Below are 18,233 nucleotides of genomic sequence, written 5' to 3'. Positions count from 1 at the left end.
AACCTGTTGGGCTTGGCAACAAACGCCGTGAAGCATGAAGAGGAGCCCATGAACGTTGCACGACCTCTGTTTAAAAAGTGATCAACTAGTTTAGAAACAGAATCCCATTCCCTACCTCTCCATATTCTCCACAACCAAACACAAAGTATAAATTAAAGAAAAAAATATGAATCAATTCTTATGCTTTACTTAATTTATAATTAATTCCATGTGGTATCAAAGTGAACTCAAAGATCTTTGATGTTATGGGTCTTTCTATATTAGACTAGCCGTATTAATTTTATGTATTAAGTTTATATTATGTTAATATAAGTCAACTAACCCTAACCGTATAATATTATTTCAAAACAAAACTGTCAGTTGAGAGAATTTGACTGTAAGAATATAAGAATATATATATATATATATATATATATATATATATATATTTTACATTTCTCAATAACCTATCAAATATTGGGCACAAGTTCAATCAAAGATATGAGAGGTTGAAACTGCCGCTTAGTAGGTGGAGCAAATTCCACCCACTAAACCTGACCGGTACCACCACTCCACGCTCTTCCTCTCCCTCCACTATCACGCACATCCCTCCACGCTACTCCTCAACCATAACCACCACCACCACCATTCGTGTTGCTTGACTGCTCACCGGAATCGACCTCGTCCTCTATACCGGATCCGGCTTACATGCTGTTATTTTAATAACAACATGTATGTTGTAGTTGAATCAACAGTCAAGATTGAATTTTAAAGTTGACTTACTTTTAGAAGCATTTAATATGAGAAAGAAAATGAAAATAGATTTTGAAAAATTCAATTTTGACCGTTGATTAAATTACAACATACATGTTGTTATTTTAATAACAGCATGTAAGCCAAATCTCTCTATACCCACCTCGAACATTGAACTATCGCAAGTGAAACCAAGATGATGTAATGACGAGACCTATAATTAGAGCAGGAAGAAACGCATAGAGTAGGAGTCACGTATCAAGATTAAACTGTCCTTGTTAGGTCAATGCCGGTGCTACCATGCGTCAAAAGGAAATGGGTGAGGAACCAGAAAAGAAAAGAGTAGCATTTTATCCTTTATCTATTTTATGGTCAAGATTTAGATTTAAAGTTTTTTTTTTTTTTTTGAAAGAAAAACATTTCAATTTCATTGATAATAATCACGAGCATAAAGCTCTTACATTGCAGGAGCACAAAGCCCTGAAAATGCAAATTATAGCCGAAGCTACAAAGATACAATCATCACCTAAAACCTCCGCTAACCTATGACTAGTTTTCAGTTGAGATAACAGATCTACATAAGACAGACACAATCCAATGCATAGGTAGCTCAAATTCCTCCTTGACCCAAAAGTCAGGATAAAGTTCACGTCCACAACTCAAAGGCCTGGACCAAAATCACATCCACGACCCAAAGGTCTGGACCAAAGTTTAGTTCACATCCAAGCAGGCAGATCGAGGGGCCAAAGCCTTATTAAAGTTAGTAACACGTCTTTTTAAATAATGTACATTATGTATTATGTATGTTATGTATATAATTAAATGCACTAAATTTGTCTCTAATCATAAAATAAATATATCATTTTCAAATAAAATAGAGATAATAATGTTAGATGGGCTCCCATGCCCACTTGAGTACAAATTGCAATTAAAAAAAGTACTTAGTTCTCATTTTAAGTCATTAACAGTGATAGAAGAATAATGATAGCTTACAGATTATGATTATTTAGTTGCACAACACGCAAAGTAATTAGGAATCCCCAATAAGTTTTAAAAATCATTTATTATTCTCTTTTCTTTTTTATTCAATCACACAATATTTCATTCATAAAAGCATGAATACTACTTTCAGCAATTATAATTGTTAATTTTTAAGACCATTATTGAATTAAAATTTTATAAAGATCCATCTTATATCCCATGCTGGTTTTAAAAGTCACCAAAGTGTGGAGAAATAAACATGAAAAAGTAAGAATAAGTGTAACATTATTCATTTATCTACCATTTTTAATCTTAAAAGAGTTTTCAAAATTAGTATAATTATGTATATATGTTGGTTTGAGAATATTTTACAATTGAAGGTATTTAAAGAGATTTGGAAGAGGAGATACTCACGAAGAGAAATTGAGTGAGTCATTCATAGCGTCTAACTCACACTAAGCTATTACTTTAAAGCAATACTTGGGTATATGCATTTGTGTGTGCGTGACAATGGGCGCTAGTGACGCCTTGATGGTGCACTTGGCACTTAAATTTGAATTTTGATTGTAATTTGCTTCCTAGGTAGATCCAACGGTTGAATTTATTTGACCGTTAGTAAAGTTAACTGTAAGATTAAATCAAGTTTAATCTAACAATTGAAATTAAGTAATTGTTACTAACAATTATGATCTAACGGTTATAATTAAAAAATTGTTAATTATAAACTTAATCTAGAGATCAAGATTAAGGGTTTGTTTGAAATTGCGTTTGAGAGGTCTAAAAATGCTTTTAACACTCATAAAGTCTGTTTGAAGAAAAAAGTACTCGTTTGGTAGAAAAAATTAAAAATGCTTTTAAGGGTCCAAAAAGCATAAAAATGTCCAATACACACTTTTGTCAAAAGCTTAAAAATAAAGTTTTTACTAAAAGTATTTTTAACTTAAAAACATTATTTCTCAAACGCAATGACAAACAAACTCTAAGTGTGTGTTAATATCGAATTGTCATATTTTAATGATTGTTGAATTAGCATTTATTTTCTGTTGGTTTCGAAATTAAATGTATGTTAATGAACATACATTGAAAGTTGAAACTATTAAATTGAAAGTATATATAGTCCAGTGCACAACAATTTAAGACGATTTTCTCTTCTCCCGTCTCTCTCAAAATTTGGATTGAGATCTCTTAGAATTCTCTTTAAATTCGAGATTCTCAATTCATAAATTTCAATTATTCATCTCATCTAAACGTCTAAAATAAGCCATATTTTAGCATTTAATGAGGAAACATGTTTTATTAAATTCCTTGATGGTGGATTCCTCATTAAATTTTTTCATTAAATGCTGAAATATGATTTATTTTAGATAAGATAAACAATTGAAATTTATGAATTGGAGAAGGGAAAACCTCCTATGTGGTCGGGCTGCAAAAGTGGTCTTTTGCAACCCCAATAGGAGATTGACACATCACCTAAAGCACAAAAAATGCACAAAACTAACCTACAACCTAAAACACTAGATTTTGAAGAGTTTCTTCTTCTTCCTTATCCTTACCCATCTGCCGACAACTCTTCTCCCATTTCTTCTTTTTCTTCCTTATCCTTGTCATTTAACATAGAGAGCTATGAGAGAGAGAAAGAAGCACAAGAGAAGCTGGAGCTCAAAGAGAGAGACAAAAAGACCTGTGGGTCTACTGAAACACTGGCTGTGGGTCACGCCAAGCCCACGGTCGGCCAGACCTAGCCACCCAGGTGGCTAGGTCTGCTGAAATGCTAGTAGTGACCCACGGCTGGGTCACAGCAGGCGGCTTCCCTCTCTGGTGAATCCCTTTAGGATGATAAAATCTCTAAAGGGTTAACCTTCCCTTCTAAGATTTAGTTTTGAATCCAAAAATAAGTTTTGAGGAATTAAAATTTGATTTTGAGGTTGGGTTTCGCAAAAAAATGGGCCAGAGTTGGTGGCCCACGACTGAGTCTGGCAGTACCTAGCAGTGGGTCACGCCGGCATCAATGATTTGGGTTTTGTTGGTTGGCGCCAGTGGTTTGGTTATGGGTTTGCTAATGCGCGGGAACAGTCGTTTGATTTTGGGTTTGCTGTTATCTAGTGTTTTGATCTTATTTTGTTGAAATGCACTTGGTGATGTGTCATCACATGAGTAGATGCTGCAAAACACCAATTTTATGCACCGACCACATAGTAGGGGCTTTCATTTGAGAATCTCAAATTTAAAGAGAATTATAGGAAATCTCAATCCAATCAATCTTTATGGAGTTTTTAAAATTCTCTCTCTCCTTGCTATAATATAAACTTTAAGGGTGTTCTAGTTCAATTTTGTTTTATACAAAATGTTACCAAACTTTAGGCTTTTTCTAAGCTCAAAATTGGTGGGAACAAATAATTTATTAAGAGAATTTTTTGAATTGCGTTGAAAAATAAAACTTTTAAAGTTAAAAAAAAAAAAAGAAAAAGAAAAAAAAAGAAAGCTTTTAAATGATTCATTTGAAAACAAATTATTCGCATTTTTACCCTCCTTAAGAAAAAGAAATAAAAACGACGATGATGGGCGGGGCCATTCACACGACTGGCCCAGCCCATGTCCTCCACCGCCCCCAACTTGAGCAAGCCAAATTCCCTTCCCTATCACGCGAGAGAGAGAGAGAGAGAGAGAGAGATGGGAGAGGAGGAGACGAAGAGGAGGGTGGTGGAGTCGCTGGGATGGCTAACGGAGTCGTCGATAATGCCGAAGAAGCACAGGGCCATAGAGGGCGTCGGGGCCTCCTCCATCATGGAGCTGAAGGCCCATCTCTACAAGTCCCAGGAGGAGTCCAAGAAGACCAAGGACCCCGACGCCCTCTCCTTCCACCGCGCCAAGCCCACCAAGATCTCCAACTCCTTCTCCGTCAAGAACTCCGGCGTCGAAGCCCGCGCCCACAAGTACCCTTCTCTTCTTTCTCGCTTTTCTCTTTTACCCTTCTTCTACAATTGAATTGAAGTTTTGAGATTGATTTTGTTGGCAAATGTTGTTTTGGGTTTCCGTTTTGGGTTTGTTTCTGTGTCTTTGCTACGTAATCTAAAGATTACAACAAAGTTAACATACATGGTATCGAATAATCGAAGGTTGTTGCTCTGAAGTTTCAAAGTTCTCAAAGAAAAGAAAAGAAAAAAAATCGTCTTTAATGTGGTTCGGCAGGTTGATTTCAAAGTGATTGGGTTCCTGGCGACCACTCCTATATCACCTTTTGTGTTGATTTTATGTTATGTGATTACAAAATTCAATTGCTTCACCCGTAGGTTCTGGTGGTATTGTCATGGATTACTTGGGTTGCTGACTGATTGGTTTATTTACAGTAGTCTTAGAAAAGGATTTGTTCTGTGGGTGGAGGGACTAAGAAAACATGATTAGAGGCTTATCTAATATCACATATTGCAGCTGTTACAGGAATCTTCTATGTTTTGATTGGGTAAATACTGTTAAAGATCATCTTCCAATAAAGGGTTTCTAGTTTTACGTTTTCAGTTGATCATGATTGACTCTCCCACTTTCTCTTTCCATGCCTGGATGTAATATACTCTTCCGGACACGATAACTTCCAAGATTTAGAGATGAGGACATGAGCACAATAATATTATTGAACATTTACATTTGTCAATGTTTGAGTGTCTGTTTGCATTCATTAGGGTACTTGAGGGTAAATGAATTATGAAACTTTTCGTTACAAAAACATATAACACCTTATAGTTCTTCACTTTTCTGTTTTCGAGTGAGTGAAGGCACTTTTTTCTATTAGTTTCCGAATGACTGTAGACAATCAATGGCTTTAACGTTGTGTCCTCAAGTGTCCAGCATGCCAAACTTTCAATGCAAGAAGTGTCCGATTCCCACGTGCCATGGCAATTTCAGTAAAAGCCAATGTTGCCTTTTTAAATATTTCAGTCTCATATTTTGTCCCTCGTAAGAAAAAATATAATTGCCTCTGGACTCTAATTTGGCCTGCCACTAAGTTGAATTCTGTTTTGCACCGAAATCCAGGGACAAACTTGAGCTGAAAGCAGTTAAAGATGGATCAGCCAGCTATGCGGCATTAGAGAGGAAGGCCCAATTATATGATAAGCTAGTTAGGGGAGAGCTATCGGATGAAGAAGATAAGGAGAAGTATTGTGTGGATTTCTTCCGCAAGAACAATGTGCAGGATGAATCACAGCCCCCTCAGGACCAAGATACTTCTGCCACGGTGCCGCCAGAGAGTGAAGATGGTGAGAATAATGCCTCTTTCTTGTTTAATACAAAACCTTTGGGGCTGGGGCGGACTGCTGGAACACTCAACAATGATGAACACAAGCGCTTTGTGAGGTACGCGTTTTAGTTCTTTCTGGTATGGTACATAGATTTTGTTGTGTTGTAATATTCCTAGTAATGTCTAAGATTTGATTTAGTTGGCAATTGTTGATTAGGGCAAGGCCTTTGGCTGTATAATTTACTTTGGTCAATAATCTGATGCAGTTCATTTGTTCAGGTCTATAACATGCAGTACAATGTATTAATCACTTAGCGGCTATTGACATTTCATAGTTTCTCCTGGTATTCTCAATATGTTGTCATATTTGGTTCCAAACAAGAGACTATATGTTGTGTAGATAATTAGAAGGGGAAACTACATTTTGCCCCCATGAACTACAACGCCTTGGCACTTTTCCCTCATAAACTGTCAATTGTACTATGTTGCTCCCATAAACTACCATTTTGTGTCCAAAACCTCCTTCCATCAGTTAAAGCCGTTAACTCAGACAGTCAAAAGTAACAATGCGTTCTAGTTCATGGGGGCAAAGTGACAATGCGTTGTAGTTCATGGGGGAAAAGTGACGCAAAGTGACGGATTGACCATCTGAGTTAATGGTTTTGACTGGCGGAAGGGAGTTTTGAGCACAAAATGGTAGTTCATGGGGGCAAAGTAGTGCAGTTGGCAGTTCATGAGGGGAAAAGTATCAAGGCATTATAGTTAATGGGGGCAAAAGGTAGTTTCCCCTAATTAGAAATCAACATTGTTTGTATATTCTGTAGATAATCTGATTGCATTATTACTGTTTTCCCAGTGCCTGTTACTATTCATAACAACCTTGGGCTCTTAAACACTTGGCCTGCGTTTTGGTTGTGGTTGCTATTTTTTACTCATCTAAATTGCATTACTGCGGCTGATAAGTCAGGATTGGCGTAGGTTCAGCAGTCAATGCTAATCAGAAGTTTCTTATGCTGACACTTTTTTGAACTTTTGATACTAAACCCTTCTATTATTGCTGTAGATCAACTTTGACTTGAAACTATCTGACTTCGGATTGAACCTTATCCGACAAAACAATATATATATATATCTTAATTGACTTTGTAAATAGGTACTATGATCTTTGTCTCATGGTAAAGATAAAAGGCTTTTGTGGGATGTAGTTGAACTCACATGGATTTTAGGCCTGTCATAAAAAAAGCTAAAGAATTGTGTGTAAATGGAACAGCTGAGAAATGTTCACTTACTAATTAAAGATGATGTTTTTGTTTGTGTATTTCCTGAGTCCCATTGCGTTATTTGACATGACATGACATGATTATTGTGTGATTGTGGTTTCCTTCAGGGAAGTTCATGAAGAGGCAAATCAAGCGAGAGAAAAGGCTTCTGAGCTTAAACTGCGCAGGCAAGAGCAAGCAGCAGCTCGTCGTGAGAAACTGAAACAGGCGTATTTAAAGAAACGGCTGGAGAACCTCAAAGCTGCACAGACATGATCAGATGTTTTTGTTAGTTGCTCTAGACTTTACCAGCTCAAGCATGTGGCAGTTTCATGGGCCCTTCACGTTCATTTTATGGTGAAAAGTAGATTTTTTTATGGAATTCACTCCATCAAATCTTCTGTGTATATTTTTCAATTTGTTTTTTACTTGTGTACATTACAGTGTTTTATAGTATGAATTCTCGGTTATCATCACCCTTTAGCCAAATCTGAAAGGAAATGAAGATAAACACATCCACATGCAGTACTCTTGTAACTTGTTGATGAGTTGGAGTTTTGAGAAATTCGTTCAAGAATTAATCAAATGGATTTTCGAGGAAGATCTTCTCCATATTTGAAATAATCAAATTTATTTTATTTCTAAAATTTTATTCAAAAGTAGAGAATGGGGGGATAGGGGAGATTACAACATCTCTATTAACTGAAGCAATAATTCCTTTTGAACATTACAATACGCCGAGCAACAACCTGGAAAACCAAAAATAAAGATTTGTCAGAAGTGGGATTTGAACCCACGCCCTCGTTAGAGGACCAGAACTTGAGTCTGGCGCCTTAGACCACTCGGCCATCCTGACTGATGTGTGTAGTCTCCGTAAGAATAATATTTAACGTATTACTAAATATTATATGATGAAAAATTTCTGGCAAAAGTTGAAACGACTCTGCTGGGGATCGAACCCAGAATCTCTGGTTCCGTAGACCAGCGCCTTATCCATTGGGCCACAGAGTCCTTGTTGTTAGTGTGTGTTATAAATTATATATAATGAAATCTTAGCCACAAGTCAATCACGTACGCTCACCATGATTCACGTATTAAAACAAAAAATGCTATACATATTTCTAAGATGTGGCAATAAAAATTATGATTAGATGCTCTATTTACTTTTATTTGTTATTTCATCCAATAATGATTTTTCACTATTATGTTAGAAAGTAAGCAATTAATTAGAAGTAAACACTTTAGAATATGTGTAGCACTTCTCTATTGAAAATATCAAATTTCAGCTTTTCTAGATACATAAAAATTTCTAAATTGAATTTATCACTATGATATTTGACTATATGCTTTTTGGATCTTATTGTTCACGATCAAGATTGAACTCACCCAGTTGGGGTTCGAGGATGGTTGAAGTGTATTTTGAGGGTCATACTCTTGTTTGTGTCTCCTGTCAGGGCCGGCTCAATAGCTAGGCCACTGAGGCGGTCGCCTAGGGCCCCCAGTTAGTAAGGCCCAAAATTTTTTCCCATAAAAATTTAAGGCTTTTAAAATAAGGTCCCAATATAATAAGCCAATTGTAAAATAAGACCAATTAACCCAAAAAAATAAACATGCCACATCAATTTTTTTGGGCAATTAGTTAAAAGTTAAACTTAAAAGTTATGAAACAACAATGAGAATGAAAATAATAATAATAATAATATTATAAAAATAAAATAATATTATTAAAATAAATATGATGTAATTAATATTTAAATATTAAAAAAAAAAAAAAAAAAAGGTCAAACTTCAAAATTTCGCCTAAGGCCCCCTAATACATTGAGTTGGCCCTGTCCCCTGTATAGGGTTGAAGGATCTCGAGAAGTTGAAAGATCTCAAGACAATCATGCCCATTTTCGTCCTTTGCTGGTCTGTAATTTGTTCTATTTACAAAACTTTGCCTAGTTTAACAACATTCTTTAGCTATACCAGTTACTTCGATGGGCTAGGCTATTTATTCGAACTATTCCCAACATTTCTTATAATTTTAATTCCGCTATATATATGCTATTTTATTTTCTTACTAGAATACATGACAATTTAAATCCCTCGAGTCATTGAGTGTTTATCTCTACCTATGCTGCAAGGAAAAGACATTCACCAAACTACTGAAAAACAACTACGTATAATATATGCTACCTAAACAAGAGACACACGTACACTCACACGTGTCCAACATGCACAAAACCAAAAACCAAAAACAAAAAAACTAGAAATCCTCTGGCAGCTCTTCGCGTTCCACCGCCTACTCATCCGCCGCTTCCTTGACGCTGAAAGACAGAGACTCCGGCCTCCTCATCAAGAACATACCAGTCGGCGGGACCCACAAGTTGAGAAGCCCATGGGGCCTACCGGAGGGCCTCCACACCTGCACCGTGATGCACTGGATCGGATTATCCAACGGCTCACACGGGTCCCCTCCCTTCAGCACATCGCACAGCAACACCCTAGCGCTCCCTACCGGCTTCTCCCGCACGTGGCCGCGCGCATATATGTCCACGTTCAGAGCCGCCATGACGTCACTTTCCGGCAAACCCTCCTTGAACTTAACCTTCACGACCTCGTTCCATGTGGGGTCGGTTCCGCCGTGCTCGGCCACGTGGGTCTTCGCCACGTGGTCCTTGTCGACGTAGACCACCGCGTAGGGCCTCATCCTGGTCACGTGCTTCACGTTGTTGAGGCCCTGGGCCGAGATTATCAGCACCTCTATCTCTCTCAGAGGCCGCGCCGCCGCCGCAGCCTTTCTTCTTCGGGAATCTGACTTGTGCTCCATTAGAGAGAAATGGAGCTTCATAATCATACGTATATTATACGTACGTTTAGCGATTCAAACATTTTTCTATTTTCGATTTAAAGGAAAAAAACTGGACAAATCATGCAAAGAAAATAGACGGTCCAGATTCAATACCAATTTATTTAAGGCAAACGACGCAGAATTTTTACCGGGGAAAAACAAAAAAGCAAACTTATACCTTAACTGGAGAGTTCGTTTCCTCACGTTTTTGTTAAAATGCCACGACGTCGTTTGCCTTAAACAAACTGCTTTTGAATCTGGACCCTTCATTTTCTTAACTATAGATGTAGAGTTTTTTATTTATTTATTTATTTTTATTTAATTCTATAGATGTAGAGGTGCTTTAAAAGAATCATGGAGGAAAAAGAAGAAACAAATACTTTGAGGAAATTTTTTTTTTTTTTTTTTTTTTTTTAAATTAAAAAAATATGATCATAACGAGATCATGAAGAGATTAAAAATATGATCTAAAAATGGAAAAGCTTGAGACTACAAAAGGTGGAGTTGGAAAGAGACGGACTTCAGGTAGCGCAAATATTGAGGAAGCATATAAGAATTGGTGCAGATATGGCCAATTAATTAACGATGCTAGAATGATGTTGAATCGCTTACACGTACAAGTGGGAGATGCCTCATGTTAAAAATGAGGCGAATAGAGTAGCGCATAGACTAGCAACATAAGCACTTTCTCTTATGAACGAATAAGTTCATATGGAGGAAGCCCATAAATATATCAATGACATTGTATTAGCTAAAGTTAGCGCTCAAGTTTTATCGCATTAATGAAATGACTGTTAGAATGATTTTTTTTTTTTTAAATCCTAATAATTATTCAGTATTTGTTATGGAGAGGATTTTATTCCCACTAACATCACCTATGTTATAGGTTTAAAGTCTAAAATGTCATTTATAAAATATTTTTCACTTTTTCAAAAGCACCTACATCCGGCTCAATATTTTAGTTATCCATTTTCATATTTTTCAATATTTATCTTTTTTTTTTTTTTTGATGGTCGTATTTTTAAAAATTCATATATATATATATATATATATATATATATATATATATACGGTCATATTCTTCAAAATTTTATATTTTTTCTAACGGGCATATTTAAAAATAAAAAATAAGCATTCAATACCAAGCACTCAATAGCAAGTTTAATTCAATAACAGTCATATTATTGCAATTTATTTATTTTTCTAATTTATTGCAGGTTTGTTAGAATTCAATAGACCATTTCAAGTTTCATAAGTTTCAAGTGTCATTCAATGAATCAATAGCAAGCAGTAGCATTGAAGGCACAATTGGAGTAAATGGAGCAACCAAACTATAGAGAGAGAGAGAGAGTAATTTTTTTATTTAAAGGAGAAAAGATAAAAATGATTTTTTATTGGAGAGATTTTTTATTAATATAAGTTACATGGCCAGGTGTAATTTGGATAATTTATTAATTTAATTTACTACTACTATTTGCTAGCACCACTTGTTTGGCTTTAGTTGTATGCAAATTTAAATTAAATTCTCTTTAAGGAGTTTGTTAATAAAAGGGAAAATAAAAATAACTCCTGAATGTGGGTCCTATAGATCCAACGACTAATTCTTTAAAAAATTGTATAGAGAAAAAACAAAAGAAAGACGAATAAAAGTTCTCTTTTCAGAAATAATTTTTTCTTTTTTTGAAAAGAATTCCTATTAATCTCCCAAAAGTTTTATCGAGTAAATTTTGAAATGTCATTACACGACAAATTTGTTTCAAAATATGGACATGTGGAAGGTGACATTTTAAGCCCAAAAAAGTCACCGATTGAATTAGTAACGTTCGAATAGTGACATTTTGCAAATGTCCTTAAACATAGCGATTGAAATAAAAATTAGAGATGTTTGAACATTGACATTTACGTCGCCTTTGGGGGAGATCATAGCTAGAAACATTTCTAGCTGTGAATGATATCACCATCTCAACCAAAAAATATTCCCAAAATAAACATCTCATAGCTAGAACTGTTTCTCGCTGTGAATGATATCACCAACTCAACCAAAAAATATTCCCAAAATAAACATCACAAGCTGGTAAACTTCCAAGATAATTAGCAAAACTTGCCTGGAAAGTGAGTCTTCTTTGGTTGCACAGTTGGTCCAGGCTGGTACGGGGTATACTGCCAGTCATAATTATAATGAAAGCCCACCACCTTAAAATGATGTTGCTTGTGGTTAAACAAACATAAATAGGTGTTAGATTCTTATCATCTCCACAAATCCTTCCTATAAAGGACCATTTGGACTCTCATTTTCCCTCACTGAAAACTCAAACACCTGCTTCTACAATTTCCTTCAAGTTACTCCTACTTGTTCTTAATTGCTTAAGAAACTAGTGGGAAATGGCAAGTTGCAGGGTGACCATGGCTTTGACCATCTACAGTGTGGTTCTTCTGGCTTTTGTTACTTTCAGAGCCACAGCTGCACTTGAAGATGTCGGGGGAATTGCACCGTCACCAACAATGGAAAGCGCCGGAGCGGTGTTGGGTGTTCCGGCTGCATTTGCAGCCGCCATGGCTTCGCTAGTTGCTTGGTTCTTCTAAGTTTCATTTTCTTTTTGGTGTTTTTCCATTAATAGTCAAAATCTTTATTGGGGTGTTCAATTTCTTTATTGGGATCTGGAATGAGTTTTGTTTAAGGGTCTTGGGCTTTGAAGATGTGGAATTCATCAATTCTCATTATTATTTTGAAGTAATTAACCTTACTCAAATGTTGGAAACCATGCATTTCAATCTCTATTAACTTTCCAAGCCCTACCTTGTTAATATTGATCTAGTATCTTCCCCATATCACATGATCTGTCCATACTGATTTCCCTGGCTTCTTTTCAGGAAGAAAGATGGAAATGATCATTTACTTGAGTTGTGCCAATGGCCCCGAAATCATAATTATTGTGTTAATTATTTTGTTTTACTTCAAAAAAAGGAGAATAGAGCAAAAACAATTATTTTATGCAACATTAGATATATTTCATCAAGTATAACAACATTGTGTTCATATCATGAAGATAAGGTAAGTATAAACAGGGAAAATAGACAAACATATACCTGCCGCCAGAAAGCAAGAAATCAGAATAGTACTCTGCTAATACAATGTTCTTGAACTTAGAACTCACCGTTGCTTAATGGAACCAAAAAGATCCTCATATGAGCGCTTAGGGGCATCAGCACGAGAAACTATCTCTACAACTTTATAAGATGCTTCAGGATGGACTAATGCCTCAACAGCAACTTCTGCAACCAAATCTCTGGATATGGTACCTTCATAAAGAGTATCCTACAAAGGAGAGAGAGAGAAACCAAGAAGCAACTGAATTTTTAGCAGATGACAGAGTAGCAAAAATGTTTTCAAGTTTCACAACGTATGCCATTACCTCTGGCTCCATAACGATATTTCCTGTAGGGGGTTCATTTCTCAATCCACCAGGCCTTATTATTGTGTAGTTTATACCAGATTTCCGGATGTGTTGCTCTGCCTGAAGCTTTGCTATTAAGGTGAGTCCAAAGACATTGAGAAAGATGTAAGCTGGATTAAGTATCTGACCCATGGCAGCTCCATTGACTAAAATTGAACTGACAAGTATGAATCTATTTACACTTCTTTTGCGGCATGCTTCAACAAGGTTTACTGTGCCAAAATTATCAACCTGTAACAGCAGCATATTTTTCAGAAAGCAACATTTAAATTACCTAAGAGCGCCAAAAAGAAACAGATGCATATTCTCATCAATTATCGAAGGCACCATAAAGGACTTCCAGAAATATTAAGTACAAAGGAGGATTGAATCCCTGAACTTTCATTCAGCATTATAGTGATTATCGCTATGTATTTAACACTCATCACAACAGTAAATTTAACACTAGAGAGCTGTTACACTGTAACTTGTATACACAAACATGTAAAGATGCACTAATTTGAGAAAAGATTACAACAATGAATTTGAAGACATTTCTGCAAACATAAAACTTTGCTCAAGTAGAAGATCATGGAATCCTATGTCTTTTTAAGGTGTCCAAAGTGTATACACAAATCCAAGCGACGAGAATCCCAATAAATGCCAAGGAATAACAATTTACTTGAACTTGAAACACATATTAGATGAGTAAGTATGTCCTACCATTCTATGAGTAGAAAATACATAACTAAATGACACATTTTATAGACTGTAACTGCCAAGTGCAAGAAAAGCCTACTAATGCAGTGGTAACAAATAATTTGATTTTCAAGTTGAAGGCACCAAAAGGAGTGGATACAGTTTGAGGCAGTCAAATGCAATTGCAAGGATTCATGGAGGATTCCGTCTAGATAAAGCTGCCTGGAAAATAAGACACCAACAAATCCATGTTGTTGGGACTAAGGTTTTGCTGAGTTGTTGACATGAGATAAGATCTTGACATAAGACAATATATTGGCAAGTGATACCCCGTTTGTAAACTAGAAACTGCTGAAAAAGTTACTTTTAGCATACATATATATTCACAAATTGACAAGTACTTATTATCCTACTGCTCCACTGAATCGATAAAGTAACCTAGAGTTCCTTGTCATTATGGCTGTCATATCCTCCTATACACAACAACTTTCCAGTTATTGATTATCACAAATAATGTGCTACTCTGGCTGAAAGTTAGAAATCTTGAAGGTGGAAATAGTGTTCTTTGCCTTTCATTTTTGAATAATAAGAAGGAGCACCGCTAGCCTCGTGCTTATGTAACATCACGAAAAATACACTTCAATTGTGGAGAAAAGTGGTATTCCTATCAAAGAGCTAGAAGCATGTTTGGTGTCGTAGGACTAGCACTTGTACTGAAATATTTGCAGCTTGACTTAATGTCTTTTTCAAGGGCATCATGAATTCTTTGTGATTTTACATCCAAAACTGAACTTACCATTTTATAAAACAGACAAACTTATCAATTTATTTCGATTCAGTTTAACAACATATCACATGCTGAGTCAATATTTCTTCCAATATTCATCCTTAGGCCCTTTTCTCTGACATCCGTTTGGGGTACATTATAATCATGTAGGACTCCAGTACAAATAGTAACCACTGCATCTAAGCGAGTCTAAAAGAGATTTCGTGTCAAGAAGTTCCCCATACATTAGAATACCATTAGAATTCCACAGAGAATAATCCTAAATCAATTAAACAAGTATTTATATCCCTTTCTCTGCTTCAACAAAACATCAAACTCTAAATCATCTCTGATTTGAGGCAGTTTGTTTGACACCAAGACATAATTTCCGTTGTCAACATGCTTTGAGATAATACAAAGAATGCAGATGGATAAAAAAATCTGTCAGTAAGCACCAGCTGGCAAAGAAACAAGAAAGATACACGCATATATAAAATATATATGCAGTTCAAACTCAAGATGAAAGCTGAAAATAGCACCTGAAAACCTTGTTAGCCCAGACAAGCAATCTTTAGTGACAGCAATGATATAGTGTCACGCCAGCTAATTATAAATATCAAATTCCTTTCTTAAGGCATTGTGAAGGACAATTAACAAGAGCTGATTATGATTTAACATGTACAGACACAAGCAGCCTGTAGATGATTAAAGATAAATATAATGTGAACAAATGGAATAATATAAACATGAAACTGGCTACAAAACCCCAGATGAGGATAGATATATCAATTCCATAGGCACAAAATTAACTGACCTTCCAGGGAGCAAACAAATCCCACCCTGGCCGAAAGCCAGTTGCACATATCACAGCTTCTGTATCATCCCCAACAACTTCGGCCAACCTATCAGAACCCTCAGTTACATCCGCTTTGACCTGCAAAACAAAAAACCCACAACACATCTCTCAAAAAACTTGGCGAAACGCAAAATAGTATCAAGAATTAACAAAAACCCAATTGAATTTTCACTGTCTAGTTAATGCTTGCACTCTAAACAACCAAGAAAACTAACAATTTGAAGAGCCGGGTTGTCATGGGAAAGCGTGGTTTTGGCCTTGTCCACGTCACGAACCCCGGCTTTAACCTGAAAACCCTTCGCCAGCAGCTGCTCAACAATTCTTTTCCCAGTACTCCCGGTCGCTCCAGCAACAAATATTTTCTTTTTCGCATTCGCATTCGCATTGGGTCCTGGTTGCTCGGCCACTTCCTCTGTGATTTCGGTACCTTCCATCTAACATCAATGATTGGCAGGCATAACAATGAAAAGTTATAAGAAGCAAAAAAATAAATTTCACAGAACCCATTTCACCCCTCCATTTGGTTGCTAAGAAACCACGGGAAAAGAAAAAGAAAATGATAACCCAATAGTGAAATCACTGAAATGTTTTCTTTTCTTTTCTCACATTTCCTAGACAACCAAAGTGTGGATTTTGGTCTTTGTGTGTGTGTGTGTGTGTGTGTGTGCGCGTGTGTTTGTGTTACCTTTGTGGAACTGAGGCGGGAAAAAGATTTGGAGTTGGGTGTGGAGAAGGGAAGGGAAGAGAGGGGTCTATTGGAGTGTAGAGTGCAGAAACTCAGGGGAGAGGCCCTGATGATGAAAGGAGTAGTGGCCATTGCTTTCTGATTTCTTCTGCTTCGACTAAAACTAATGGGCTCTCACACTGCCACGTAATCATAACTCAACCAAGTTTACATGACCATAATAAATATCCAAGGAAACTTTACAAAATTCCAATAAATTTTTAGGTGTTTTAGAATTTTAATGTTTAAAAATTCTCAATTTATGATATTATATTTTCAATTTTTTGCATCTCTACTCTTGGTTAAAATATTTCGTTAAATCTTGTAAAAATTCTTAAATATTAATTTTTTTAATAAAAAATTACAAATATTCAGGTATTTTTACAAATTCAGTTAAATCATTACCAATTTATGAATCTTTTTAAATTTTTTTTTTATAATAAAAAATATGGGTATTTCATAATTTTTTATCAGATTTAACAAAAAATTCTAACAGGTGAAAACACTGAAAAAAATTGAAAATTCAATGTCTTAAATTGAGAGTTTTTTTAATATTGAAAGGGTAATGTTAAAACGTGTGAAAGTTCAAATGAATTTTGTAAAGTTTTCTCAATATTTAAAAAAAAAAAAAAAAAAAAAAAAAAGAGGAAAAGGAAAATAAGTAGATGAAAAATAAGTTATTGTGGCTGGCTTTTTGTTTGCTTATTTATGTTATTCCCAGGATAATAGGGACACCTCTCACAGATTGATGCACCAGCTGTGCATTTAGCCTCCTGCATTCATACTCCAAGATGTATTTTTGGAAAGATTTGGCTTTGCCCCCAGTTTTTCAAATAAAGAAATAGAGACAAAACCCTTTTATTTATTTTCTTTTTAATTTCAAAGACAATTTTATATAAATAGTATTGATCATCATCAGATCAAATATAAGAGCTATTTACTCAAAAACTCATTTGCCTGTTAGTGTTATTAGGGCATGCATACATGCATCAAGTATTGGCCATATGAATTGGTCCATAGCCCTAACTTTTGTGATAATAGTCGTTATCCCTTCTACAGCCGATGTGCATGAATAATGTTAGAAGGTTCTCTTGTTTTTTGTTTTTTATTTTTATTTTTTTGTCACTCAAAAATTAATGTAATTTTAAAATTACTATTGAGCTTGTGATTGATTACTATTATTTAACTTTTGGAATCAGAAAAAAGTTGTTGTCAATTTGCACCAACACTATTATCTAGCTTTGGCACTTGTATAGCATTGTTTTCTCTCTTGAAATGGTGGGTTCTCAGAATATATGCATTCAAAGTGCAACTTAGAAAGCATTAATGTATCGTCTCTAAGAAATAGTTCAATCAGCTGTGAACCACGCCTAATGAAGCAAAAGTCACTAGTTCGAATCCCTCTTTCGCCTTCCCTTATGTAGATATGTCAAAAAAAAAAAAAAACCATTAATGTAAGAAATACTTGCCTTACGAACCAAAAAAACACGCCCCACATAAGCATAGAGATGAAGGGTTTCTTTTGCTACTAATGGTTTTTTATTTTTTATATTTTTTTATTCAAATTGAGGAAAAGGAAAGGGGACCAAACAAAACACAACACAAAAAAACAAATTGCAAGCGAGGGCCTTTGTCATGCTAGTATTAAGCACATTATAATATGCTTAGAAGAAGCATTTTGGATTTTATAGCTTACAAGCAACCTTCACCACATT

At 35.6% G+C, this 18,233-nt stretch overlaps 3 protein-coding genes and 2 non-coding genes across 5 annotated transcripts; 1 reads left to right on the top strand and 4 right to left on the bottom strand.

Moving 5' to 3' along the window:
- Nucleotides 1–4,318: 4,318 nt before the first annotated feature.
- On the top strand, nt 4,319–7,679 carry LOC132170905 (uncharacterized protein At4g18257). The gene is made up of 3 exons (XM_059582059.2): nt 4,319–4,646; nt 5,743–6,063; nt 7,335–7,679. The coding sequence occupies exons 1-3, from the start codon at nt 4,384–4,386 to the stop codon at nt 7,480–7,482; spliced, it is 732 nt and encodes a 243-aa protein (XP_059438042.2). The 5' UTR covers nt 4,319–4,383; the 3' UTR covers nt 7,483–7,679.
- A 299-nt stretch (nt 7,680–7,978) lies between these two features.
- On the bottom strand, nt 7,979–8,062 carry TRNAL-CAA (transfer RNA leucine (anticodon CAA)). The gene has a single exon. It is a non-coding gene; the product is annotated as a tRNA-Leu (tRNA).
- An 82-nt stretch (nt 8,063–8,144) lies between these two features.
- TRNAR-ACG (transfer RNA arginine (anticodon ACG)) lies at nt 8,145–8,217 on the bottom strand. Its single transcript has one exon. It is a non-coding gene; the product is annotated as a tRNA-Arg (tRNA).
- A 1,273-nt stretch (nt 8,218–9,490) lies between these two features.
- LOC148588117 (protein SRC2-like) lies at nt 9,491–10,018 on the bottom strand. The gene has a single exon (XM_088514144.1). It carries the CDS (start codon nt 10,016–10,018, stop codon nt 9,491–9,493), a length of 528 nt encoding a protein of 175 aa, XP_088370270.1.
- Nucleotides 10,019–13,009: 2,991 nt separating this feature from the next.
- LOC132172985 (NAD(P)-binding Rossmann-fold superfamily protein) lies at nt 13,010–16,644 on the bottom strand. The gene is made up of 5 exons (XM_059584551.2): nt 16,480–16,644; nt 16,010–16,228; nt 15,753–15,872; nt 13,453–13,725; nt 13,010–13,355 (listed from the first exon to the last, which is right to left on the bottom strand). Exons 1-5 carry the CDS (start codon nt 16,609–16,611, stop codon nt 13,191–13,193), a joined length of 909 nt encoding a protein of 302 aa, XP_059440534.1. The 5' UTR covers nt 16,612–16,644; the 3' UTR covers nt 13,010–13,190.
- Between the last annotated feature and the right edge of the window lie 1,589 nt (nt 16,645–18,233).

This window comes from Corylus avellana, chromosome 1, assembly GCF_965113065.1.
Source record: "Corylus avellana chromosome 1, dhCorAvel1.hap1.2, whole genome shotgun sequence".
NCBI lineage: Eukaryota > Viridiplantae > Streptophyta > Magnoliopsida > Fagales > Betulaceae > Corylus > Corylus avellana.
The sequence above is the reverse complement of the archived record's forward strand: the minus strand, read 5'-3'. Positions and strand labels throughout refer to the sequence as shown.